Here is a 27,510-nt window from a genome sequence, read left to right as displayed (position 1 = left end):
ACTAGGCATTTTTTCAAAAGGATGTCAGCAATTTATTAATTTAAATTTATCTACTAGTAGGAAACATTTACTCTTAACTTTCTAATGGGCTGCCTGATGATAATCTGCATACATATAAATCTTTGCTTCATTTTAACACAAGAGAACTTAAAAATATAATAAATGAACTGAAGAACTTAAGATCTAAACTTATAACTCCTTTGCTTAAATATCTTTAATGGCTGTACATTTTCTACACAATAAAGCCCAAACTTCTATCATACTGAAGATCTTCTAAAATCTGAATTCTACTTACCATTTCTCTCACTGTACTCATCTTTTAAACTATCTTTCCACACAGTATACATGCTCCTCACCTCAACCCAACAAATTTCTTGTCTTGGTACCTTCTTTTTTTTTTTTTTTTAAATCATCAACTTGCTTGTTATGTTCCTTAGCTTCAAATTTCCTCATCATAGTTAAAGAAAGTTTATTAATCTTTTAGTGCCCCACTCAAAACCAAACCAAACACCTCTGGGATCTTTTCTTGATCCTCCTCAGCAAGAATTCATTACTTTTTGTCCCATGTGACGTGCTTACCTTCTGCTTTGGAGTATAGGCAAATTGAGAACAGATTCCATGTTTTCCTTATTTTTCCTAACTTCACGCAATAGTGAATTCCCTAGTTCTTTGCATATCATACATACTTAATAAAACCTCATTGAGTTGCATTGAAAGTGACCTTTGGTACATTTTAAAACATTTTGGGGAATTCCCTGGTGGTCCAGTGGTTAGGACTCTGAGCTTTCACTGCGAGGGCGTGGGTTCAATCCATGGTCAGGGAACTAAGATCCCACAGGCCACGTGGCTCAGCCAAAAAAAACTCCAAATAAATAAATAAAACATTGTGGAAAGCTTTTTATAGAATATATTGTCATTATTCTTAGTGATCTGCATTCACTACAATAACCTGTGCTTCTGCTTTTCTCCTTAATTCCCTGTAATTCACCCTCCCTTCCTTCCAAACCATGCTGATATCTGAGCACTCAGAAGACTTCTTGGGAGACACAACAAAAAGTTATAGAACTAAAAGAAGATGTTTTCAGTTTCCCTATTTTATTAATGATTTGATATTAAAAGTAGGTTATTTTTGTTTAATGGACATTTATTGAATACCCAAAATGTCTCAAGACACTAAAATTTACCCTGGAAAAATACAAATGAACATGATGTATCCCCTGAGGACATCATAATCTAGTGAGAATGCCAGACCCAAATATGGATAATTCTATTAGAGGTGAATAAGTACTAAAATGGGAGCCCATTGTGACATTGAGTCTCTGAAATGATAATGATTCAGATAACATTGGTTAGCTAATAGGTTTTTTCATTTGTGCTTAGATAATCTTTGCTCTTATAAAATCAGAGATTTGTTTTCTGCTGGTGTGAAAAAGGAGAAAACTCACGTGTGAATCTTCACTGGATGGCAATCATTCAGCAAAGAGTTATTGAACACTTATTATGTGCCAGGCAGAGTTTTGGGCACTTACAAATGACACAGTCACCACCCTCATGAAGCTTGCCTTTTCTTGAGTGAGAGATCTTGAGTGAGAGAATCCTGAAGGTAAATAAATATCTGACATATCTTAGATAATGATACATGATACAAAGAAAACAAAACAGATCTTGAATTTAAGGGCAGTAGACTCTGCCTAGATATGCTGATAGTGGAAGAGCTCGTTGAGCAGTTGATACCTGAGTTAAAACCTGAATGAGATCATGATCAAAAAGCTTGTCTTCAGGGCTTCCCTGGTGGCGCAGTGGTTGAGAGTCCACCTGCTGATGCAGAGGACACAGGTTCGCACCCTGGTCCGGGAAGATCCCACTTGCCGTGGAGCGGCTAGGCCTGTGAGCCATGGCCGCTAAGCCTGCGCGTCCGGAGCCTGTGCTCCGCAACAGAAGCCACAGCAGTGAGAGGCCCGTGTACCGCAAAAAAAAAAAAAAAAAAAAAGCTTGTCTTCAGAAAAATACCATGGTGGTATAGTTGTATATCTTTTCACAAGACATTCATTCTATTTGGATCTTTATTCTAGTGATTTCAAGCAAAGGAAGAAGGGTAACTAAGTTTCCCAGGTTGTTCTGCTTACCTAGTTTAAGATTTACAGCTCACCTCGTTAAGAAGTGCCATTGATATGTTTTTCACCATGGATCCTTTTTTTGTTTGTTTTTTTAACATTTTTATTGGAGCATAATTGCTTTACAATGGTGTGTTAGTTTCTGCTGTATAACAAAGTGAATCAGCTATACATATACATATATCCCCGTATCTCTTCCCTCTTGTGTCTCCCTCCCTCCCACCCTCCCTATCCCACCCCTCAAGGTGGTCACAAAGCACCGAGTTGATCTCCCTGTGCTATGCGGCTGCTTCCCACTAGCTATCTATTTTACATTTGGTAGTGTATATATTTCCATGACACTCTCTCAGTTCGTCCCAGCTTACACTTCCCCCTCCCTGTGCCCTCAAGTCCATTCTCTACATCTGCGTCTTTATTCCTGTCCTGCTCCTCGGTTCTTCAGAACCATTTTTATTTTATTTTTTTTAGATTCCATATATATGTGTTAGCATACGGTGTTTGTTTTTTTCTTTCTGACTTACTTCGACCATGGATCCTTTTATGTATACTTTTTTTTTTTTTTTTGCGGTACACGGGCCTCTCACTGTTGTGGCCTCTCCCGTTGCGGAGCACAGGTTCTGGATGCGCAGGCCCAGCGGCCATGGCTCACGGGCCCAGCCACTCCACAGCATGTGGGATCTTCCCGGACCGGGGCACGAACCTGTGTTCCCTGCATAGGCAGGCGGACTCTCAACCACTGAGCCACCAGGGAAGCCTCCTTTTATGTATTCTTGCCAAGGAATCCTAGACTATTTCACAAGCACATTCTCCTGGAAAAAATGACAAAAGTTGTTATTGGAAGGATATATAGCTGTTTTTCTGCAAAAAAAGTTTGATTATACAGTTTATAACATCTTTTAACAAACATACTACAATTATATGCTCTGAGTAAAATTAGTCAAATGAATTTGCTTAATATCTGAATTTAATGATAAGAGGTTCAATAATATTGTGTAATGCAAATATATGTCCAGAAGGGTATGTTATGTACATGATCTTGGTATGAATCTAAGTGACTTTTCACACTTCCTAATTTATATTTGATTTTTATAAAGTCAAAAGTGACTTTAGGGGCTTCCCTGGTGGTCCAGTGGTTAAGACTTCTCCTTCCAATGCAGGGGGAGCAGGTTCGATCCCTTGGCTAGGGAGCTAAGATCCCACATGCCTCATGGCCAAAAAACCAAAACATAAAACAGAAGCAATATTGTAACAAATTCAATAAAGACTTTAAAAAAAAGTGACTTTAGAGTCTAGTCCATAAACTGTAAAACGAGAAGAGTAATATCTAATAGTAGAATGCCCCTAACCACCCTCGAATTGAAACACAATGAGTTTTATTTTCTTTTGTAGTTCACACGTTGTTGATTGGTTAGAAAACATCAATTTGTTCAAAGGCATACAAATTTAGTGGCAGAACCAGAATGTAAATTTCCCATGTCCATCTCCTATTCAGTTTCTAGTGTTTTAAAAAAGATAATGGAGTGAATTAACATTTAGTTTCTGGCAAAGATATTGTTGACTAAATTAACTTCTCAAAATTTAGATTATTTCAGTCTATACATGTCAAAACCATTAGGTGTTTTTTGTTTGTTTGTTTGTTTGTTCCTTCTGGATCAAGGCATTGTGGTGAGAATATAATTTTTTTTAAGATAAATTCAGAACCAATCTTATTTCTGTCCAACTTTAGAATGTAAATTTTAGGTCAGAAAAAGAATTATAACAGAAAATAGAAATTAATGAGAGCTGTTGGACATTAAAGTAATGCCACAGCACCTCACTTTAATCAAATTCATTGTATATTTCCTGTTCAACTTTGGTTCTAAGTGTAGTCAAGCTCATTTCTTTGTAACCAAATACAATGAAAATCAACCTGTTTTTTAAAAGAAATATTGTTGAGCTAATGAAAGCAATGGAAATAAGTAGTTTGACCAAAAAAGAAAAAAAAATACGGAAAACTTAATTACCAGATGTCATCATTTATGGGTAAATATATAAATGCAAAATATATAGGGAAAATGAAATATATTCTTTTACCATCGAAGAGTTGTGACTATTTAATTGGCCTTCATTAAACTGGTAACAGGGACACATCAGCAACCTTTGGAAAGCTTACACAAATTGTATCAATTATAAAGCTATTAAGATTGACTTAATTGTGCTGTCTCACTAGCAGAAAACGGGTCAGTAAGTTCAAGCCTCTGGAACACACTTTATGAACTATTTAATACACATGTTCCTCCCGTTCCTCAGTAGTAAAGTTGTGTAACAGGTCTGTTTATGAAGATCACATTGTAGAAGACGTATTCTTTCCAGATCTCACTTCAGTGTGAATATTTTGCAGTTATCGCATATGACTTGTGCTTTATTCAGTGAAGACCTCTTTTTTCACACACTGGACTTTGATATCAAATGAAAGTAAAGATTGCAACTAAACACTTATTATGAGCCAGGCAACCTTATGAAATGATTTTATTATCATCTCCAACTTACAGGGGAATACAGAGAAGTGAAATAACTTGCCCAACAGCAAACAACTAGTAAAGTGGCAGAGGCCAGTTACAAACTCAGCAGATGTAGTTCCAAATCCTACACTAATTTTAGCACTAGAGAATTCTCTCTCTCAATTCTTGTGTTGACATTTCCTTTCAGTTATACTTGGGCAATCATAACAGGTGCTGTTTTAAGAATAAATGAATATTAGATTTGTGTCTTAACCCACCCATGTTTTAGGGCCATATTTTAAGTCTGTCGTTTCTGCGATGAACTTGGAAATCCTTTGGCCTTTATTTATTTTTTATTTTTTTTAATTTTATTTTTTTATTAGTTTCTGCTTTATAACAAAGTGAATCAGTCATACATATACATCTGTTCCCACATCCCTTCCCTCATGCATCTCCCTCCCTCCCACCCTCCCCATCCCACCCCTCCAGGTGGTCACAAAGCACCGAGCTGATCTCCCTGTGCTCTGCGGCTGCTTCCCACTATCTATCTACCTTACGGTTGGTAGTGTATATATGTCCATGCCTCTCTTTCGCTTTGTCACAGCTTACCCTGCCCCCTCCCCATATCCTCAGGTCCATTCTCAAGTAGGTCTGTGTCTTTATTCCCGTTTTACCCCTAGGTTCTTCATGACATTTTTTTTTTAATTCCATATATATGTGTTAGCATACGGTATTTGTCTTTCTCTTTCTGACTTACTTCACTCTGTATGACAGACTCTAGGTCTATCCACCTCATTACAAATAACTCAGTTTCGTTTCTTTTTATGGCTGAGTAATATTCCATTGTATATATGTGCCACATCTTCTTTATCCATTCATCCGATGATGGACACTTAGGTTGTTTCCAGCTCCAGGCTATTGTGAATAGAGCTGCAATGAACATTTTGGTACATGTCTCTTTTTGAATTATGGTTTTCTCAGGGTATATGCCTAGTAGTGGGATTGCTGGATCATATGGTAGTTCTATTTTTAGTTTTTTAAGGAACCTCCATACTGTTCTCCATAGTGGCTCTACCAATTCACATTCCCACCAGCAGTGCAAGAGTGTTCCCTTTTCTCCACACCCTCTCCAGCATTTATTGTTTCTAGATTTCTTGATGATGGCCATTCTGACTGGTGTGAGATGATATCTCATTGTAGTTTTGATTTGCATTTCTCTAATGATTAATGATGTTGAGCATTCTTTCATATGTTTGTTGGCAGTCTGTATATCTTCTTTGGAGAAATGCCTATTTAAGTCTTCTGCCCATTTTTGGATTGGGTTGTTTGTTTTTTTGCTATTGAGCTGCATGAGCTGTTTATAAATTTTGGAGATTAATCCTTTGTCAGTTGCTTCATTTGCAAATATTTTTTCCCATTCTGATGGTTGTCTTTTGGTCTTGTTTATGGTTTCCTTTGCTGTGCAAAAGCTTTGAAGTTTCATTAGGTCCCATTTGTTTATCTTTGTTTTTATTTCCTTTTCTCTAGGAGGTGGATCCAAAAGGATCTTGCTGTGATTTACGTCATAGAGTGTTCTGCCTATGTTTTCCTCTAAGAGTTTGATAGTTTCTGGCCTTACATTTAGGTCTTTGATCCATTTTGAGCTTATTTTTGTGTATGGTGTTAGGGAATGAACTAATCTCATACTTTTACATGTCCCTGTCCAGTTTTCCCAGCACCACTTATTAAAGAGGCTGTCCTTTCTCCACTGTACATTCCTGCCTCCTTTATCAAAGATAAGTTGACCACATGTGCATGGGTTTATCTCTGGGCTTTCTATCCTGTTCCACTGATCTATCTTTCTGTTTTTGTGCCAGTACCACACTGTCTTGATTACTGTAGCTTTGTAGTATAGTCTGAGGTCAGGGAGCCAGATTCCTCCAGCTCCATTTTTCGTTCTCAAGATTGCTTTGGCTATTCGGGGTCTTTTGTTTCTCCAAACAAATTTTGAAATTTTTTGTTCTAGTTCTGTCAAAAATGCCAGTGGTAGTTTGATAGGGATTGCATTGAATCTGTAGATTGCTTTGGGTAGTAGAGTCATTTTGACAATATTGATTCTTCCAATCCAGGAGCATGGTATATCTCTCCATCTATTTATATCATCTTTAATTTCTTTCATCAGTGTCTTATAATTTTCTGCATACAGTTCTTTTGTCTCCTTAGGTAGGTTTATTCCTAGATATTTTATTCTTTTTGTTGCAATGGTAAATGGGAGTGTTTTCTTGATTTCATTTTCAGATTTTTCATCATTAGTGTACAGGAATGCCAGAGATTTCTGTGCATTAATTTTGTATCCTGCTACTTTACCAAATTCATTGATTAGCTCTCGTAGTTTTCTGGTAGCATCTTTAGGATTCTCTATGTATAGTATCATGTCATCTGCAAACAGTGACAGCTTTACTTCTTCTTTTCCAATTTGGATTCCTTTTATTTCGTTTTCTTCCCTGATTGCTGTGGCTAAAACTTCCAAAACTATGTTGAATAAGAGTGGGGAGAGTGGGCAGCCTTGTCTTGTTCCTGATCTTAGTGGAAATGGTTTCAGTTTTTCACCATTGAGGACAATATTGGCTGTGGGTTTGTCATATATGGCCTTTATTATGTTGAGGAAAGTTCCCTCTATGCCTACTTTCTGCAGGGTTTTTATCATAAATGGGTGTTGAATTTTGTCGAAAGCTTTCTCTGCATCTATTGAGATGATCATATGGTTTTTCTCCTTCAACTTGTTAATGTGGTGTATCACATTGATTGATTTGCGTATATTGAAGAATCCGTGCATTCCTGGAATAAACCCCACTTGATCATGGTGTATGATCCTTTTAATGTGCTGTTGGATTCTGTTTGCTAGTATTTTGTTGAGGATTTTTGCATCTATGTTCATCAGTGATATTTGCCTGTAGTTTTCTTTCTTTGTGACATCCTTGCCTGGTTTTGGTATCAAGGTGATGGTGCCTCATAGAATGAGTTTGGGAGTGTTCCTTCCTCTGAAATTGTTTGGAAGAGTTTGAGAAGGATAGGTGTTAGCTCTTCTCTAAATGCTTGATAGAATTCACCTGTGAAGCCATCTGGTTCTGGGCTTTTGTTTGTTGGAAGATTTTTAATCACAGTTTCAATTTCAGTGCTTGTGTTTGGTCTATACATATTTTCTATTTCTTCCTGATTCAGTCTTGGCAGGTTGTTCATTTCTAAGAATTTGTCCACTTCTTCCAGGTTGTCCATTTTATTGGCATAGAGTTGCTTGTAGTAATCTCTCATGATCTTTTGTATTTCTGCAGTGTCAGTTGTTACTTCTCCTTTTTCATTTCTAATTCTATTGATTTGAGTCTTCTCCCTTTTTTTCTTGATGAGTCTGGCTAATGGTTTGTCTATTTTGTTTATCTTCTCAAAGAACCAGCTTTTAGTTTTATTGATCTTTGCTATCATTTCCTTCATTTCTTTTTCATTTATTTCTGATCTGATCTTTATGATTTCTTTCCTTCTGCTAGCTTTAGGGGTTTTTTGTTCTTCTTTCTCTAATGGCTGTAGGTGCAGGGTCAGGTTGTTTGCTCGAGATGTTTCCTGTTTCTTAAGGTGGGATTGTATTGCTATAAACTTCCCCCTTAGAACTGCTTTTGCTGCGTCCCATAGGTTTTGGGTCGTCGTGTCTCCATTATCATTTGTTTCTAGGTATTTTTTAATTTCCTCTTTGATTTCTCCAGTGATCACTTCGTTATTGAGTAGTGTATTGTTTAGTCACCATGTGTTTGTATTTTTTACAGATCTTTTTCTGTAATTGATGTCTAGTCTCATAGTATTGTGGTCGGAAAAGATACTTGATACAATTTCAATTTTCTTAAATTTACCAAGGCTTGATTTGTGACCCAAGATAGGATCTATCCTGGAGAATGTTCCATGAGCACTTGATTAAAATGTGTATTCTGTTGTTTTTGGATGGAATGTCCTATAAATATCAATTAAATCCATCTTGTTTAATGTATCATTTAAAGCTTGTGTTTCCTCATTGATTTTCATTTTGGATGATCTGTCCATTGGTGAAAGTGGGGTGTTAAAGTCCCCTACTATGATTGTGTTACTCTTGATTTCCGCTTTTATGGCTGTTAGTATTTTCCTTATGTATTGAGGTGCTCCTATGTTTGGTGCACAAATATTTACAATTGTTATATCTTCTTCTTGGATCGATCCCTTTATCATTATGTAGTGTCCTTCTTTGTCTCTTCTAATAGTCTTTATTTTAAAGTCTATTTTGTCTGATATGAGAATTGCTACCCCAGCTTTCTTTTGATTTCCATTTGCATGGAATATCTTTTTCCATCCCCTTACTTTCAGTCTGTATGTGTCTCTAGGTCTGAAGTGGGTCTCTTGTAGACAGCATATATATGGGTCTTGTTTTTGTATCCATTCAGCCAATCTGTGTCTTTTGGTGGGAGCATTTAGTCCATTTACATTTAAGGTAATTATTGATATGTATGTTTCTATTCCCATTTCCTTCATTGCTTTGGGTTTGTTATTGTAGGTATATTCCTTCTGTTGTGTTTCTTGCCTAGAGAAGTTCCTTTAGCATTTGTTGTAAAGCTGGTTTGGTGGTGCTGAACTCTCTCAGCTTTTGCTTGTCTGTAAAGCTTTTAACTTCTCCATCAAATCTGAATGAGATCCTTGCTGGGTAGAGTAATCTTGGTTGCAGGTTTCTCTCCTTCATCACTTTAATTATGTCCTGCCACTCCCTTCTGGCTTGTAGAGTTTCTGCTGAGAGATCAGCTGTTAACCTGATGGGGATTCCCTTGTGTGTTATTTGTTTTTTTTCCCTTGCTGCTTTTAATATGACTTCTTTGTGTTTAATTTTTGACTGTTTGGTTAATATGTCTCTTGGCATATTTCTCCTTGGGTTTATTCTGTATGGGACTCTCTGTGCCTCCTGGACTTGATTAACTATTTCCTTTCCCATATTAGGGAAGTTTTCAACTATAATCTCTTCAAATATTTTCTCAGTCCCTTTCTTTTTCTCTTCTTCTTCTGGAACCCCTATAATTCGAATGTTGGTGTGTTTAATGTTGTCCCAGAGGTCTCTGAGACTGTCCTCTGTTCTTTTCATTCTCTTTTATTTTGCTCTGCATCAGTTATTTCCACTATTTTATCTTCCACCTCACTTATCCGTTCTTCTGCCTCAGTTATTCTGCTGTTGATCCCATCTAGAGTATTTTTCATTTCATTTATTGTGGTTTTATCGATGCTTGATTCATCTTTAGTTCTTCTAGGTCCTTGTTAACTGTTTCTTGCATTTTGTCTATTCTATTTCCAAGATTTTGGATCATCTTTACTATCATTATTCTGAATTCTTTTTCAGGCAGACTGCCTATTACCTCTTCATTTGTTAGGTCTGGTAGGTTTTTATCTTGCTCCTTCACCTGCTGTGTGCTTTTATGTCTTCTCATTTTGCTTATGTTACTGTGTTTGGGGTCTCCTTTTTGCAGGCTGCAGATTCGTAGTTCCTGTTGTTTTTGGTGTCTGTCTCCAGTGGCCAAGGTTCTTTCAGTAGGTTGTGTAGGCTTCCTGGTGGGGGGGACTAGAGCCTGTGTTCTGGTGGTTGAGGCTCGATCTTGTCTTTCTGGTGGACAGGTCCACGACTGGTGGTGTGTTTTGGGGTGCCTGTGGCCTTATTATGTTTTTAGGCAGCCTCTCTGTTAATGGGTGGGGTTGTGTTCCTGCCTTGCTAGTTGCTTGGCATAGGGTGACCAGCACTGTAGTTTGCTGGTCGTTGAGTGAAGCTGGGTGCTGGTGTTGAGATGGAGATCTCTGGGAGATTTTCGCCGCTTGATATTATGTGGAGCTGGGAGGTCTCTTGTGGACCCGTGTCCTGAAGTTGGCTCTCCCACTTCAGAGGCACAGCACTGACTCCTGTCTGCAGCACCAAGAGCCTTTCATCTACCTGGCTCAGAATAAAAGGGAGAAAAAGTAGAAAGAAAGAATTACGAGAAGAAAGAGAGAGAGAAAGAAAGGAAGGAAGGAAGGAAGAAAGGAAGAAAGGAGGGAGGGAGGGATGAAGGATGGAAAGAAAGAAAGAAAGAAAGAAAGGAGGTAGAGAGGGAGGAATGAAAGAAAAAGGAAGAGTGAATGGAAGAAGGGAGGGAGGGAGGAAAGAAAGAAAGAAAGACAAGAGGGAGGGAGGGAGGAAGGAAAGAAAAAGAAAGTGAAAGGAAGAGGGGTGGGAGGGAGGAAGGAAGGAAAGCAAGACAGGAGGGAGGGAGGGAGGGAGGAAGGAAAGAAAAAGAAAGAGTGAAAGGAAACAGGGAGGGAGGGAGGGAGGAAGGAAAGAAAAAGAAAGTGAAAGGAAGAGGGGTTAGAGGGAGGGAGGAAGGAAAGAAAGACAGGAGGGAGGGAGGGAGGGAGGAAGGAAAGAAAAAGAAAGAGTGAAAGGAAGCAGGGAGGGACGGAGGGCGGAAGGAAAGAAAGACAGGAGGGAGGGAGGGAGGGAGGGAGGAAGGAATGAAAGAGAAAGAAGGAAAGGAGGGGCGGAGGGAGGGAGGGAGGGAGGAAGGGAAGGTAGGAAAAAAAGAAAGAGCAGGTAAAGTAAAATAGCATAAAGTATGAAATATAGTAGCGTTATTAAAATTTAAAAGTAATTATTGAAAAAAAAAAAAACGGACCGATAGAACCCTGGGACATATGGTGGAAGCAAAGCTATACAGAGAGAATCTTACACAGAAGAATACACATACACATTCACAAAAAGAGAGCAGGGGGAAAAATCAAAAATCTTGCTCTCCAAGTCCACCTCCTCAATTTGGGATACTTCGTTGTAAAAAGAGGAAAAGGTTGAGAAGTCTGAAATCTTGCTAAGTCCACCTCCTTAATTTGGGATAATTCGTTGTAAAAAGAGGAAAAGGGGGGAAAGTCTTAAATCTTGTACTCAAAGTCCACTTCCTCAATTTGGGATGATTCGCTGTCTATTCATGCACTCCACAGACGCAGGGCACATCAAGTGGACCGTGGAGCTTTAATCCGCTGCCTCCGAGGCTGCACAGAGAGATTTCCCTGTCTCTTCTCTGCTCTCACAGCTCCCGGGTCTCAGCCTTGGACCGGCCCCGCCTCTGCGCGTAGGTTGCCGGAGGGCGTCCGTTCTTCGCTCAGACAGGACGGGTTTAAAGGAGCCGCTGATTCGGGGGCTCTGGCTCACTCAGGCAGAGGGGAGGGAGGGGCGCGCAGTGTGGGGCGGGCCTGCGGCGGCAGAGGCCGGCGTGACGTTGCACCAGACCGAGGCGCTCCGTGCGCTTTCCCGGGAAAGCCGTCCGCGGGTTCCGGGACCCCGGCAGTGGCGGGGTGCACAGGTCCCCCGGAAGGCGGGGCGGACAGTGACCCGCGCTCGCACACAGGCCCCGCAACGGCGGCAGCAGCAGCAGCCCCAGCGTCCCACGCCCGTCTCCGGGGTCCGCGCCTTTAGCCGCTGCTCGCGCCCGTCTCCGGCACTTCCCAAAGCAGCCCTCTTAATGCCCTCTCCTCGCGCACCAGGAAACAAAAGGGAAGAAAAAGCCTCTTGCCTCTTCAGTAGCTCCAGACCCTTTCCCCGGACTCCCTCCGGGCTAGCTGTGGTGCACTAACCCCTTCAGGCTCTCTTCCTGCCGCCAACCCCAGTCCTCTCCCTGCGCTCCGACTGAAAGCCGATACCCGAGCCTCAGCTCCCAGCCCCGCCCGCCCCGGTGGCCAAGCAGACAAGCCTCTCGGGCTGGTGTGTGCCTGAGGGCACCGATCCTCTGTGCCGGAATCTCTCCGCTTTGCCCACCACACCCCTGTTGCTGTGCTCTCCTCCGCTACTCCGAAGCTTTTCCCCTCCGCCACCTGCAGTCTCCGCCCGCGAAGGGGCTTGTAGTGTGTGGAAACCTTTCCTCCTTCACGGCTCCCTCCCACTGGTGCAGGTCCCGTCCCTATCGTTTTGTCTCTGTTTATTCTTTTTTCTTTTGCCCTATCCAGGTATGTGGGGAGTTTCTTGCCTTTTGGGGGGTCTGAGGTCTTCTGTCAGCGTTCAGTAGGTGTTCTGTAGGAGTTGTTCCACGTGTAGATGAATTTCTGATGTATCTGTGGGGAGGAAGGTGATCTCCGCGTCTTACTCTTCCGCCATCTTCCCAGGGTCCCCCCTTTGGCCTTTAATAGAAAACTTCTCTCAAGACTATATTTTATTTGGGAAGATGCAGTTGTTGAAATGTATACAAAATGTATAACTATGAAAAAATATTGCACCTTATACATTTTCAGTTGCAAAACTAAGATAATGGGGTGTGTTTGATTTATTTGCTGTCAATTTAAAGACAGTATTTTAGCTAAAGCAGTCTGTTGTAAACAGTTTTCTATTTAGAACATTCCCAGAGTTGACCATAGTTGCTTCTTTTTCATTTTTCTTTTCTTTCTTTCCTCCTTTTGCCTTTTTAAAATTTAAAACATTAAAAGCAATGAAGAGCATAACAGAAACTTTGCATTATTCCCAAAAATTTTTCCCTGAGGTATGGTTTAAATTAATCAATGTAAGATTATTCACTAACGTTAAAATGGCTGCTCCATAAAGCACAGGCATAATTTCTGTTTCATATGGGGTTCAGAGCATTTCTAATGAATTCAGAGGATCATCTAATCCCAGAAAAAATACTTCCTTACACTCAAGAGGTCAGTGTCCTCTGTTTGGCATCAGAAAATATCTAAACATTTTTTTGTTTGATTTCTATCTGGCACCTCCTTTTTTTGCCATATCCTGTTGGCATCATCCCATAGAGAACTTCCTGAAAAGCAGATCAGATTGTTGTGATCCAGAAATGCTTTTGTCTGGCTTCTAGGTCATGCTTTAAACCCAGAACAAGTGACAGAGCTAAACATACTATGTGAAAATGACCAGTCATTAAACTCGAGAGGTTTTTTTTTTTTTTAATGATGCAAAATACTCAAGTTGCAAGTAGAACTATTTTACATAAAAGTCCAGTGATGTTGGTTTTTGGCCAGAACTTGGAATAGCTGGGAAAAATATCAAGAAAAACAATTTTTATCAAAAGGCAAATTAGTTTTTGAAGCTGGTGTTAATTGGCAGCCAAGGTGTTTCATTATGAAGCTGAATTTTTAACAGTTGTTACTTAGTTACTACGAAAACACCAGCCAGAAGAAAACACTGCAGCTGTAATGGATATTTCTCCAGTCTTTCCCTGTCCCTCTGCCAATGTGTCAATAATGTGAGTCCTGTTTCTAAACACCTATGTGCTGCCTGGAAATTGCCTGTGTTGGCTGTTTATTCAACTTTATTTCCAGATTAGATGCATATTTGATAATCAACAGGTTCAAGGATGATCACTTTCAAACATGCCGGTGTTGTATTTTCCTGTTTTGCAATTCTCTATGTTTGAGTGAAACCTTAAGAAGACCTTATTGGAAGAACTGTCTTTTCTTGTAACCTGGAGTATTGAGCTAACCACAGGAAATATATAAATTGTAACTAGAAAGATGATTCTTTTGGATGAAGCAAAGAGAAACGTGGTGCCTTATCTCTATGTGTGAGTGTACCTACTGCTGTTTTTTTTTTTAAGGAAAAACACCTGAGGGCCATAGGTAGCAAGTTCCAACTGTTTATTCCCCTCCCTAGTAATAAAGAGCATGAAGGTTTTTCTCCACACATAACACATCCAAAGCCCCTGAGAGTATGTATGCTTTGATATTTTCCCTATCCTGACATTTTACTAGCTGACTAAGAAAAAAAAATTGGTTTGCTCAAAATCCTCAACCTATAGGCGAAGGCGACAGATTCTTGTATTGTCCTGTCTATAGTCATCCTTTTGATTTCTGTTATGTTTAGCATCTAGTTTTATGGTGATGTATAGAGAAAATCATTCTTTTGTGTGGTGATGTGATAAAAGTATTAGTTTAAATTACTTGCCAACAGTTCACCAACCAAATAATTTAACTATGTAATTATAGTCTTATTGAAGCCTTTGCTATTGATTTTAAGTAGCAACCATGGATCTATTTGTTGTCTTTCAGAACAAAAGAAGCTTTTCCTGTTGCCTTGCAAAGTCTCAGCTAGGGTTTTACAGAGCAAACTAATGAATGCTTCCACTGCAGCAGGTCACAGGGGAGGCTGGGACAATACTGAACTCATGCACACCACTGATCCTTACTTGCTGGGCAACATGTATGCCTGGATTTCTCACAGCCCTGTGGGTTCACTAGAGACCTCAGTCATTCTGTTCATCCTTTCGTAGGCAATGGTCGAGACAGTTAACAACCTCCTCCAGCCACAAGCCTTGAATGCCTGGAGAGACCTGACTACAAGTGATCAACTACGTGCAGCCACCATGTTGCTTGACACTGTGGAGGAAAGTGCTTTTGTGCTGGCTGATAACCTTTTGAAGACTGACATCGTCAGGGAGAACACAGACAATATTCGTAAGTGGCCTTTGTTCTACAGAAGGGCCAGAGAGGGACAAGAAAAAACTATCATCTTGTTCAGCAGGAGAGGGAAAAGAAAAAAGTATCATCTATAGCGGACCAGATATTATGAGTGATACTTTATTTCAGTGGAGATAAGTTATCCTTTTTCTATAATTAGGAGGGTATCACCTGTCATTAGCTTAGAAGTATCCTCATAATCATGTATGTATCCTCCTAAGGACATTCCAATATTGAATATATTAGCCTGAGATCACTTACAATGAAGTCCGTGTATTTTTTTTTTCCAGTTTTTATGTATGTGTGTATCTATGTATGTACAGTAGTATTTAAAATTTTATCCTTAGGGGTCCCTTCAGTTATAATAAGAATGTCTCTGAATTATAAACTATAAAGAAGCCAGTCATTTACATGAAGGTGTTAAAACAATTTTTGATAATTGTGTTATTGGCTCATAAAGAGTATAAATCTATTTTTAATGTGTCTAAGGATGTAGCTGACAGTTTTATTTCAGAACATTTGATAAAGCTATTTCAAACTTATTACATTTAAAGATAAGTCAATATTGACATAATAGTACAGCTCTAGATTATAAAAGGATTTTCACTTATTTCATAAAATAAAGATAACATTTTGAAAGTAAACTTATAGTCAATGGCAAATTGTAAGGATTTGAGCTTGAGTTTTAAAGTCTAGGCTTTGTAATTGATATCCTTGTATTCTTATCTACCTGATTTTAATAGCTTTTATTTGCTTTATTTTGAAAAAAATTAAAACACTAAAAAAACTTCTAAATAGAAGACTGACGTACTATAAAGTATGGCAAACAGAACATTAATTCCAGTGTTTTGATTTCAGAAATATTTCAATAATTAGGAGATTATCTTAAATTTGTCATGTTTCTCAATGACCACTGATATGTCTTTGCCATTAATAGAATTGGAGGTTGCAAGGCTGAGCACTGAAGGAAACTTAGAAGACCTAAAGTTTCCAGAAAACATGGGTCATGGAAGCACTATCCAGCTCTCTGCAAATACTCTAAAACAAAATGGCCGAAATGGTAGGTTAGAATTTATTTATTAAGCTTGATGGAATTGAACTTGTCATTAATTCATTGCATCTTGGCTTCAAATTTTAGATCTGCTATCTAAAATCTCTCCTCTCCTCTCACTCCACTGTTCTCTTTCTTCACCTCCTCTTCCTCCTCTTTCTTAGCTCCTGCACCAACAATATTGGAATGATATTTGCTCTACAAAATTCTCAGTTAGATTTGGAAATTGTTGTTAATTTTTAGTTGTAGAAAAATATCAGAAACTTGAATGTAAGGGAAATTAATAAACAACAAAATCCAGATGTTCTGACTTTTTTCCTTAAAAGGAGTAACTCTCACCGAGTTGACAGATTTTGTTTCTAACATTTCAAATGGAAATTCTACTTGTAATTTTAAAATTATATGTTTTTCTTTATTAACTTCTTTTTGAGGGTGTTTCTATGCTTTTCCTTTGCAAAGCATATGAAAAATATAAATGTAAGGAGATGCTTTTGGGAAATGGAACTGGTAGGTATCGATCGATTTAGTACTAGGTTATATTCATTGAATATGATTAAAATTAAGTAAATAAATAATCCCACAGAGAAAGTATGTCTGAAGCCTCACTAATATTGTTTTTTTTTAATTTTCTTTATTTATATTTTGACTGAATTGGGACTTCATTTCCTCACGTGGGCTTTCTCTAGTTGCTGTGAATGGGGGCTACTCTTCATTGCAGTGCACGGGCTTCTCATTGCAGTGGCTTCTCTTGTTGCAGAGCACAGGCTCTAGGCGTGCAGGCTTCAGTAGTCGTGGCTTGCGGGCTCAGTAGTTGTGGCACACGGGCTTAGTTGCTCCGCGGCATGTGTGATCTTCCCAGACCAGGGCTCGAACCCTTGTTCCCTGCATTGGTAGGCAGATTCTTAACCACCACGCCACTTTAGGGAAGTCCCTAAAATTTTTTAAACATTTTTTTTTGCTAAGGAAGTGAGATCCTTTAACCTGTTAGGTGATAGGAAGATGACTTCAGGTTGTAGCAACCAACTGAAAGCTGATTTTTCATATTACAAGGTAAATAGTTTTGAAAAAAGAAGAGACTGTTAAATAATATCAAGAAAAACAAATTATGTTTGTTACCAGCAGAACAAAATTCTTTATAAGTGTTGGAAATCTTATGACTGAATTTATAAATAGTACTATGTTGCTAAATTGACTATGTGAGTTTTGAGGCAGCAATAAGATTTTCCTTTTTTTTTTTTACTCATTTATTTATTTATTTATTTAAACTTTTGAATTTTATTTAATTTATTTTTTTATACAGCAGGTCCTTATTAGTCATCAGTTTTATATACATGAGTGTGCAAAAAGATTTTCTATAACACGAAATCAGATTCCTGCATTAGCTTCCTAACTGGTTTCCCTTCTTTGACTCTTGCCCCACAACAGTATATTCTGTTGACAAAGTGTTCTTCCTGAAACATGAGTCTGACCAGTTCACCTCCACTTATGCTTAGAATGAAATCAAGTGACTTAACAGGCCTACCACATGTTCCCCGGTCCACTTCCTTCCTGCCTCAGCTGCTCTACCTCACGTCTGTTTTTAGCATGCTCTCTGTGATCCAGACAGTCTAGTCTTGATTCTTTTTTTTTTAATTGAGATATAATTGACATATAACATTATGTTTGTTTCAGGTGTACAACATAATGACTTGATATTTCTATATATTGTGAAATGATCACCCCAATAAGTCTAGTTAACATCCATCACCATACATAGTTACATATTTTTTTTTTTAGAGGAAAACTTTTAAGATGTACTCTTATATCAACTCTCATAATAGACAACACAGTATTATTGGGTTGGCCAAAAAGTTCGTTCGAGTTTTTCCGTAAGGTGTTATAGAAAACTCCAAATGAACTTTTTGACCAACCCAATATTAACTATAGTCACCATGCCACACATTACATCCCCATGACTTGTTTATTTTATAAATGGAAGTTTTTACATTTTACCTTCTTCCCCCATTTTGCCTACTCCCACCCCTCACCTCTAGCAATTAGCAGTCTGTTTTCTTTATTTGTTTGTTTGTTTGTTTTTAAAATTCCACATGTAAGTGAGATATTTATCTTTATCTGACTTATTTCATTTAGCATAATGCCCTCAAGGTCCATCAGGTTATAGCAAATGGCAAAATTTCCCTTTTTATGGCTGAATAATATTCCATTCCCCATTTTATATCTCTGTGTATAATTATACATATAACATTTTCTTTATCCATTCATCCATCAGTAGACATTTAGGTTGTTTCCATGTCTTGGCTATTATAAATAATTCTGCAATGAAAATGAGGCTGCATAGATTTTTTCAAGTCAGTGTTTCTGTTTGCTTCAGATAAATATGCAGAAGTAGAACTGCTGATCATATGGCAGTTCTATTTTTAATTTTTTGAGGACTCTCCATACTATTTTCCATAGTGGCTATATCAATTATATTTTTATCTACAGTGCACAGGGTTCCCTAATTCAGTCTTGATTCTATTCCTTGAACACACCAAGAGTGTTCCTTCATCAGATGTTTGCATTTTCTTTCTTCTGGAATGCATATTTTATATTTCTTTTTATAGAAACTTCTCTATCATTCACTGCTCATTATAAATCTTAACCCTTTAGGAAAGCTTTTCCTATCTCCTCGAAGGTGGACTACTCTTTCCCAACCACTATTTTCCCATTAGCCATTTCTGCCAGCACTTCTTCATAGCATTTATTTACTTACCATTATATGAAATTATATTATTATTAATTATTATTATTTTTAAGTTGCCTGCTTATTGTCTGACTCTTTCTCTAGAAGATGATCTCCATGAGAGCAAGAGCAAGACAGCTCCCTTCCTCCTCAAAAAAATGGAGGAAAAAAATTTATTGTCTTTATTCCCACTTGACTCTAACATTCAGGGATAAGGACTGTGACTTCCTCGTCTTAGTTACCACAGTGGTCAGTGCAGTTCCTGTCTCTTGGGGATCCACCAAAATGAATTTATACTGGAAGTAAAACATAGGGCTTGACTTATTTTAAGAAAGGAAGTGACACAAAATTTTAAAAACATCCTAAAAGAAGGTTAACTTTACAGAGGATTACTTGTAAAAGATTGCCATAAGGGGAAAAAATAAGGTAGAAGGAGGTATGGAGATAGTGATCTTAAAAGAGCATGATAATTGAATTTTAAGACAGATAAAGATTTTTTAAATTTATTTTATTGAAGTATAGTTGATTTACAATACTGTGTTAATTTCTGCTGTACAGCAAAGTGATTCAGTTATACATATATACATTCTTTTTATATTCTTTTCCATTATGGTTAATCACAGGATATTGAATATAGTTCCCTGTGCTATACAGTAAGACCTTGTTTACCCATTCTATATATAATAGTTTGCATCTGCTAATCCCAAACTCCCAATCAATCCCTCCCTCACACCCTCTCCCCCTTGGCAACCACAGGTAAAGATTTTGAGTCTTTGTTTTGTTTTGATTGTAATTGAGATATAATTTGCATAAAATAAAATGCACATATCTTCTGTTTAGCTTGATGAATTTGACAGTTGTACATTCTTCTGTGATATCACATAAACTAAGATGAAAATCTCATGTATTACCCAGAAAATGTCCTGATACCTCTTTTCACTCTTCTCACCCCATCTCCCCACCTGATGAACTACTTTCTTCTCCTTACTATTTCTAAAGACAAATTTTACCTGTTCTTAGACTTCATGTAACTGGAGTCATACAGTATGTACTCTTTCTGTCTGTATTCTTTATCTCAGTATAATATTTTTGTGATTCAGTCATCATGCTCCATCTATCATTAGTTTGTTCTTTATTGATGTATAGTAACTCTATTATTTTAATAAGCCATAATTTATTTACTCTCCTATTGATAGATTTTTGAGTTGTTTCTAGTTTGGAGCTGTTGTGGATAAGGATGTTATAAACATTCTTATACAACCATTTTTCTTTGTGGATATATATTTTCTTGTATCTAGGAAGGGTAGATATATATTTAACTTTGTAAGAAATTGCCAAACATTTTTCCAAGTAGTTGAACCATTTTACACTCTCACCAGTAGTATGCAGAATTTCATTTGTTCCACATTTTTACTAACATTAGTGTGGCTAGTATTTTATAGTGTGGATTTCAGAGATCCTAGTGGGTATGAAATGGTGTCTCAATATGATTTTAATTTTTATTTCCCTAATTACTAATGATGTTAATTTTTATGTGTCTATTAGCTTTTTTTTAAATTAATTTGTTTATATCCTTATTTTTGGCTGTGTGGTGTCTTTGTTGCTTCACGTGGGCTTTCTCTAGTTGTGGCTACTCTTCATTGTCGCATGCGGGCTTCTCATTGCAGTGGCTTCTCTTGTTGCAGAGCACGGGTTCTAGGCATGCAGGCTTCAGTAGTTGTGGCACGCAGGCTCAGTAGTTGTGGTGCACAGGCTTAGTTGCTGCACGGCATGTGGGATCTTCCTGGACCAGGGCTCGAACCCATGTCCCCTGCATTGGCAGGCAGATTCTTAACCAATGTGCCACCAGGGAAGTCCCATTTAGCTTTTTATATATCTATTTTTAAAGTGTGTTTTTATGTCTTTTGCTATTTTAGTATGTTATTTATAATTTTACTGTTGAGTAGCAGAAATGCTTTATATATTGGAGTCATATGTATATATATATATATTTCCTAGTTTGTAGCTTGCCTATTCATTTTTTTAATGTTGTATTTTGATAGGCACAAAGTTTCAATTTTGATAAAGTTTAGTTTACCATTTTTTATTTTATGGTTAGTGTTTTCTGAGTCCTATCCAAGGCATCTTTGCCTTCCCAAGATCACAAATGTATCCTATATTTTGTTCCAGAGACTCTCTGGTTCTGATTTCTATATTTAGGACTGTGATCCATCTTGAATTAAGTTCTGAGTATAGAATGAGTTAGGGATTGAAGTTCATTTTTTTAAAAAAATACTGATATGTAGTTGTTTCAGTATCATTTGACTTTCCTCATTAATGACTTGGCACTTTGGTTGAAACGAATATTTGAATTTTGTTGTGAATATATATATTATACAGATTTGATTACAATCTAATTAGAACTCTCTAATTTAAGTGGGATGTACAAGCTAATCAGTTTCTTCCCAATTTATATGTACTTATTTTAGGAGAGATCAGAGTGGCCTTTGTCCTGTATAACAACTTGGGTCCTTATTTGTCCACGGAGAATGCCAGCATGAAGTTGGGAACAGAGGCTATGTCCACCAATCATTCTGTTATCGTCAATTCCCCAGTTATTACAGCAGCAATAAACAAAGAATTCAGTAATAAGGTTTATTTGGCTGATCCTGTGGTGTTCACTGTTAAACATATTAAGGTAAAAAAAAATGGCATGTGAAGTTTTTTGTCCACATTATCTATATTTGTTATAACAAGAGCATGAAGTGTCTTAATTTTCTTTTTCTTTTTCCCTATTTTTTGACATATAGCAATTCGTTGTCTATAAAATGATTAGTGATTTCTTTTTCCAAAATGAGAGAGGAGAATAATTCTTGTATATGTATATATACTTAAGGTAACAACATTCATAGATGGATTTATAAATGCTTCTCTATAATTAAAAAGAGCTAGCAATATGTTCAGTGGAACTCAGCATAGCTCAACTGATGTTACAAGTAGTTATGTCTTTGTGTGTAGATATATTTTTATGTATATGCAAGGATTGTATTGTAAATTGAACAAAGATTTTTTAAAACCATACTATCAGAAGTTCATTGTATAGAGCAATTCTTTGCTTTGCAGTATAAATTAATTGATGTGATTCTGAGACAATGATACTAGTATTCCTTCAATATTACTTTTGAAAAATGAAGTCACCTCTAATCAGGGGGATTAAATAACAACATATATTCAAATTTGCTTAGAATTGATAAGCCCCACTTAATATGAAAACTCTGGTAGACCTCTCCACAAAAATTGAAACATAGTGTGAAGTTGTGTTAGATGTAAAGAAAATGCCTACCTAATTTACATGATGAAAAAGTAGTTATTGGCTTTGTTGATGTTTTTTTCCTGTAGCAGTCTGAGGAAAACTTCAATCCTAACTGTTCATTTTGGAGCTATTCCAAGCGCACAATGACAGGGTATTGGTCAACCCAAGGCTGTCGGCTCCTGACAACAAATAAGACACATACTACATGCTCTTGTAACCACCTAACGAATTTTGCAGTACTGATGGCACATGTGGAAGTTAAGGTAAGATACATACCATAAAATAAAAATGGCTTAGCATACAGTTAAGACATTAACTGTAAAAAGTCCTAACTCCATGTCCAACTTGAGTGTATTTCTACTTCCACAGTAATTCTATTCAAGAACTCTCTGTTGTTCAAACCATATCCTATTGATGAGTCAAAGAACCCTTTTTTTCTATTATCAGTATAGGTCGTAAAATTGAAATTTGCTTATAAAATAAAATTTTGCTAAGAAAACTTCCCCTATTCTTCCCTGCTTTTATTTTGTGTGAGTAAATATCAAACCATATCCTCATGAACAGGGCAAGGTAGGACCCCAGCACCAAAGGCCAGCGTGATAGGGTTAGAAACCTGGGATCTAGTAGGCTGAAGACTAAGGAGCCATGCATGGGATTAAATACTCTCAAAATGAGTATTGGGAAAATAGCTGTTAAACACAGTACACAAAGCATTGTAATACATAGAGCCTGGCAAATTCTAACATAAGGTAATCATTCTGTCCATTCAAGAAGACACTATTCTAAGGAAAAATCTAAGTGATAGGTTGTTTCCACAATCAGAAACATGGCTAACTTGGCTGCATCAGTCTGTTGCCAAGTGACTGGTAGTCTTGGAAGGCAGGAAGAGGATTTAGATTTCAGATATACTTAGGACATAAAAATACAAAGGGATTATTAGCTTGGTTATAGAAATTGATAGCTGGGTTAGTAACAAGAAATTATATACTTGTGAATTCTCATCTTCCTGATGTCAATAAAAATAGAGGAAGTATCACTGTCCAATACATTTTAAAATATGAAAACCATGGCAAAGGTTTTATCCACCTGATACCATTTATCCAATAATTTCATCCAAAATTTTCTTTGACTCTGTTGAACTTAGAGATGATGCAGGTATCTTAGAGGGAGACCAAATCCAAGCCCACTCAGGACCTTAGGAATAAATTACCTTAGCTGTGTCAACGCAGTCAAGTTTGATCTTTAAAGGACTACAAACCGTAATTTGTCAGAGCTTCACGCATTGATCAAGCTTAGTAAGATTGGCTGCACTAACAAATGTTAGGTTTAAACCTGGAATGTATTCGTATGGCTCTAGGATTCTATCTTTTCAGTTTAGGGAATAAATTCAAACACAGAAAAATGGATCATATTTCAAGCAACCACAAAAAAATAATTTTTTGCTCAGTTCATGCATAACAATCTCTACCCAGTCCATCACGCAAGCATCTCGACTGTGACCATTACTGTGTGTCAACAAGAGATAAAAATAGGTGGAAGTCAATATTTTCCTTTGACAGTCAGTCATACAGTAAGCATGCCCTGGGTTTCTTGTATCACAATCTCTTGCAATTGCCTGGGTCATTCCCATCTTGATCACACCACATGATTTTGGCACTTGAAAAAACGAAAAACAAGCAGAATGATCATCCCTGGAAGTCCAAAAGGAAACAAATCAACCAAACTTACATTAGACTAATGTCTAAAAATGAATGCTAATTTATTCATGCACAGTGAGATATGCAACAGCCAGTTAGAACAGATATTTGTGCTTGCTAGTTATCACTTCCTAACTCCACAGGAAAATCTATAAAGGAAACAAAATTATATTCGAGAATTTTGCTTGATGAGAGCAAGAAGAGTTAGCTGAGTAGTCTTGTTGCTATTGCTATTAAGCTGTGGTGCCCTAATGAGTGGGTCTTCACTCCAGGGTTCTACCTGTGTACTGAGTAGCCTTTTCTATCATCTGTGTTACCTCTGCTATTCATTCAGTACTTCCTTCATTTTTTTTTTTACTAACAATTTTCAAACACCTGAGGAAAGGTATTGACATGTTGCCTGCTACACCATAGGCTGTCAATAAATGTAACTTTCTCCTGATTTGCCAGAGATATCACTAGATTCCAGCATTCTGGTGAAGTTTCTGGCCCTCGTGGAACTTGCATTTCTGAGGGGAAAGAAAGGACAAAGAAGTGAAGCTGCAGTCGTAAATGTGATGTCTTATAATTGAGGCCCACACTGTGATTTAGGGACACAGAGGGGGATCGTCTATCTAAAGCAGTACTGGTCAGAGAGGGCTTATCAAAAAAGTGACCTTCTCTGAAGCATGGGTGGGATGAATTTAGTAAGGTAACCTGTGGAGAATTTGTATCAAGCACATTCTTGGAAGATTTTCTTCACTTTGCTTTGGGTGCACCATTCTCTCTTGCTTCTTTCCTTCCTCAGCAGCTGGTCCTTTTTAGCTTCCTTTACTCATTCCTCCTCATCTCCACATCCTCTTGTTGTTGCTCTGGCCCGGAGCGTAATCATAGATGTAGTCTAGGCACTATCCATTCTTTCTTTGTAGTTGATCTCATGTGTCCATATGGCTGTAAACATCATCTCATGATTCCCAGACTTCTATCTCCATTTCTTAACTCCAGACTCCTAGATACAACAGTTAACTTGATATATCCACCTAGATTTCTAATAAGGGTCACAATTCTAGAACTACACTTTTGGTGTTTTCCCATCTGTCCTTTCCTTCTTAGTAAATGGTTACTCTGTTCTTCCAGGTGCTCCAGCCCTAAACCATACACCATCTTTGATTTGTTTCTTTTCACTCACACTGCACACCCAATCTCATGAGCATATCCTGCCAGATCCAGCATCTGACAACTTAGCATCTTCATTGCTACCACCTGGATTCCAGCCCTTAACCTCTCTCCTCTGCTGTTTGGTTACAGCCCTTTAATTGGTCTCCTTGCTTTATTTCTTGTCCTTCTTAAATTTATTCTCAGCGTAATTGCCAGAGGGATACTCTTAAAATGCGAGTCACTCTTCTGATTTATTCTCAAAAAGCCATATTGTAATCCCTTTAAAATGCAGATCAAGTACTTCACACCTTTGATCCAACCTGAATAACTTCTTATCTCAATAAAAGCAAAGTCCCAAATCCTGACCCCTTTAGAAACTCTTGACCTACTCTCCGACTACTCTTCCCCTTACTCACTTGGCTTCCTTGCCTTTCCACAAACGCATCAGGCTTGCTCAGGTTAGACTTAAAGTTTCCCTTCTCCTACCCTTCACCCCCCCCGATAGCCACAAGGTCAGCTTTCTCATCTCCTTCAAGTCTTTGTTCCAGTGTAAACTTCTCAAAGAGGCTTTCCTTGTCTACCCTTTTAAAATTTCAGATTACCCCACTCCCACAAAATACTGTGGGAAATAAAGCAAAACAGGTCCCTGGCCTCAGTCAATTTATACTTTATCAATGGAGAGAAGTATTCAGGCTGGTTTTTGAATGGGGTGCTCAGAGAGGTTTCATAGCTCTGAGGTCAATCTGAGGTCAATTTCATAGGTCAATTTGAGCAGATAAAAGAAGGAAAGGGATGCCCCAAGGTGGCAGTGTTGCCAAAACCTGGCCTCAGTGTACGGGCACCAAGTTGAACCTTGAAGACTGAGTTTTGGGTGAAGTAGAAAGGAATAGCTTTATTCTTTTGCCAGGGATAGGGGGCCACAGTGGACTAATACCCTCAAAAGTCTGTGTCCCCACCTGGGGGTGGGGTTGTAAAGGAGTCTTATAGTAATGGTTCAAGGGGCAGTGCTGCTGATAAGGATCAGCGTGCATGCAGGGCCTGCATTCCTTCAATCCAGAAATCATTTGGCATCCGGTGGTCTTGTGATAGGATTCTGTGGTTCTGGAAGTTATCGAACTGTGACCTTCTCTCTGCAATGAAGAATGCTTCATCAAGTAGTTAACATCTTCCATTTGGTGGGGGTTTTAGTTCTACAGAAGAGCTCAAAGATATTGTTATATGTATCTCTTGAGGAGGAACCAGGATTCTGCCCCAAGGCGTCACTATTATTTCTTGACTGCTTCTCCCTTGTCTCTGTATCCCCTCCCTTCCCTGATTAGCAACTGTTTGAACCTTCCCTTTGGAACTCAGGGGAATGTCATGGAGATTGAATGAAGCCTATTTCCTACAAACAAGAAATGAGGGGCACAGAAAGAATTTTGTGCCTAGGAGCCCCACAGGGTCCTGCTCAGTTTCAGGAACACAGCTGACTAACTACTTTCGAGTTTTCTCTACTTCTCTTGTCTAAAGAAACATTTGGTTGTCTTCTCTTTTAGATACAAAAGTAATAATTATGGAAATTTATGTAATTTTATATCAAACTGTGGTAGTATGCATGACATTTAAAAAACTTTTCCATTATTGGAATCACCTGGAGGTTTATTTGTCTGTTGTTCAGTAGAGTGTTGAATACACTAAATTCAAATGTCTGTCTCTTCTCATACCAGTGATTCTCTTTGTGAACACTCTTTGTGGGTGGAGTATTTTAGTTTGCAGGATCATGTTTCAAACTAATTGACTAATTAACATTTCTACTATGGTTTTGTACAGCGCAGTAACAAATGCTTTAGAAAATGGTCTGACAATTTATATCACCTATAGCTTTTTCCTCTACCCAAATTATAATTCTTTGGTGATAATTAAAAAAAAGTCTCCCTACTCATTTCTGTCAGTTCAACTTGACATTGATTTTTATTATCTTTAAAAGGCTTCACTTTCCTTAGTTAGATGCTTGCAACTCTCTCTTTCTCCTTCTCTTTTCTTTTGAGCTTAGTATATCCTATTGCCCCTACCCCAACTTTACCACAGTCCAAGTATAGGCATTATTTTGCTATTTAAAATCATTGTGTTTCTTTTTAATTTTAGTATTGATTTAAAACAATGACAATTTGGAAATTTTTAACTTCATACCATGGATTCTGTGTGTCAAATATTTTATAACTACACTTTTTCTAGGTTAGAAGAAAATACACTGTAAGGTTCTGCAGTTGCATATGAAGAAAAGTACTTGCTTTTCAAACAGAGTATTTTTACTTTTTTAAAGTTCAAAAGAAAAGTTAATTTGAGTTTAAAAAATGATTTTATTAGTGAAAAATAAAATGTTTAATGTATAATGCTAAAGGTTGTACACTTCCATTCCCAAATTTTTATGTTCATTTTGTATTTTGCCATCTATAGTGCAGTGGGACTGAGGTGAAGGTAGAGATTAAAAATCATAAATATTACATAGTACTTTAAACAATGTATTTATTTACAGGAAAAAAAAAACTAGATAACTCACAAGTTGAATACCCTACAAATATGTAAAAT

The 27,510-nt window shown here is 37.7% G+C and overlaps 1 protein-coding gene across 9 annotated transcripts in view; it reads left to right on the top strand.

Annotated features, from left to right (window-relative positions):
* Window positions 1-27,510, top strand: part of ADGRL3 (adhesion G protein-coupled receptor L3) — a 585,975-nt gene that overhangs the window by 445,272 nt on the left and 113,193 nt on the right. For all 9 annotated transcript variants that reach the window (XM_060090762.1, XM_060090753.1, XM_060090744.1 and 6 more), the window contains 4 exons: window positions 14,857-15,040; window positions 15,981-16,103; window positions 21,285-21,493; window positions 22,195-22,371. In XM_060090762.1, the coding sequence (XP_059946745.1) occupies window positions 14,857-15,040; window positions 15,981-16,103; window positions 21,285-21,493; window positions 22,195-22,371 (693 nt within the window). The remainder of the gene's footprint in view (window positions 1-14,856; window positions 15,041-15,980; window positions 16,104-21,284; window positions 21,494-22,194; window positions 22,372-27,510) is intronic.

This window comes from Mesoplodon densirostris, chromosome 1, assembly GCF_025265405.1.
Source record: "Mesoplodon densirostris isolate mMesDen1 chromosome 1, mMesDen1 primary haplotype, whole genome shotgun sequence".
Taxonomy (NCBI): domain Eukaryota; kingdom Metazoa; phylum Chordata; class Mammalia; order Artiodactyla; family Ziphiidae; genus Mesoplodon; species Mesoplodon densirostris.
The sequence above is the reverse complement of the archived record's forward strand: the minus strand, read 5'-3'. Positions and strand labels throughout refer to the sequence as shown.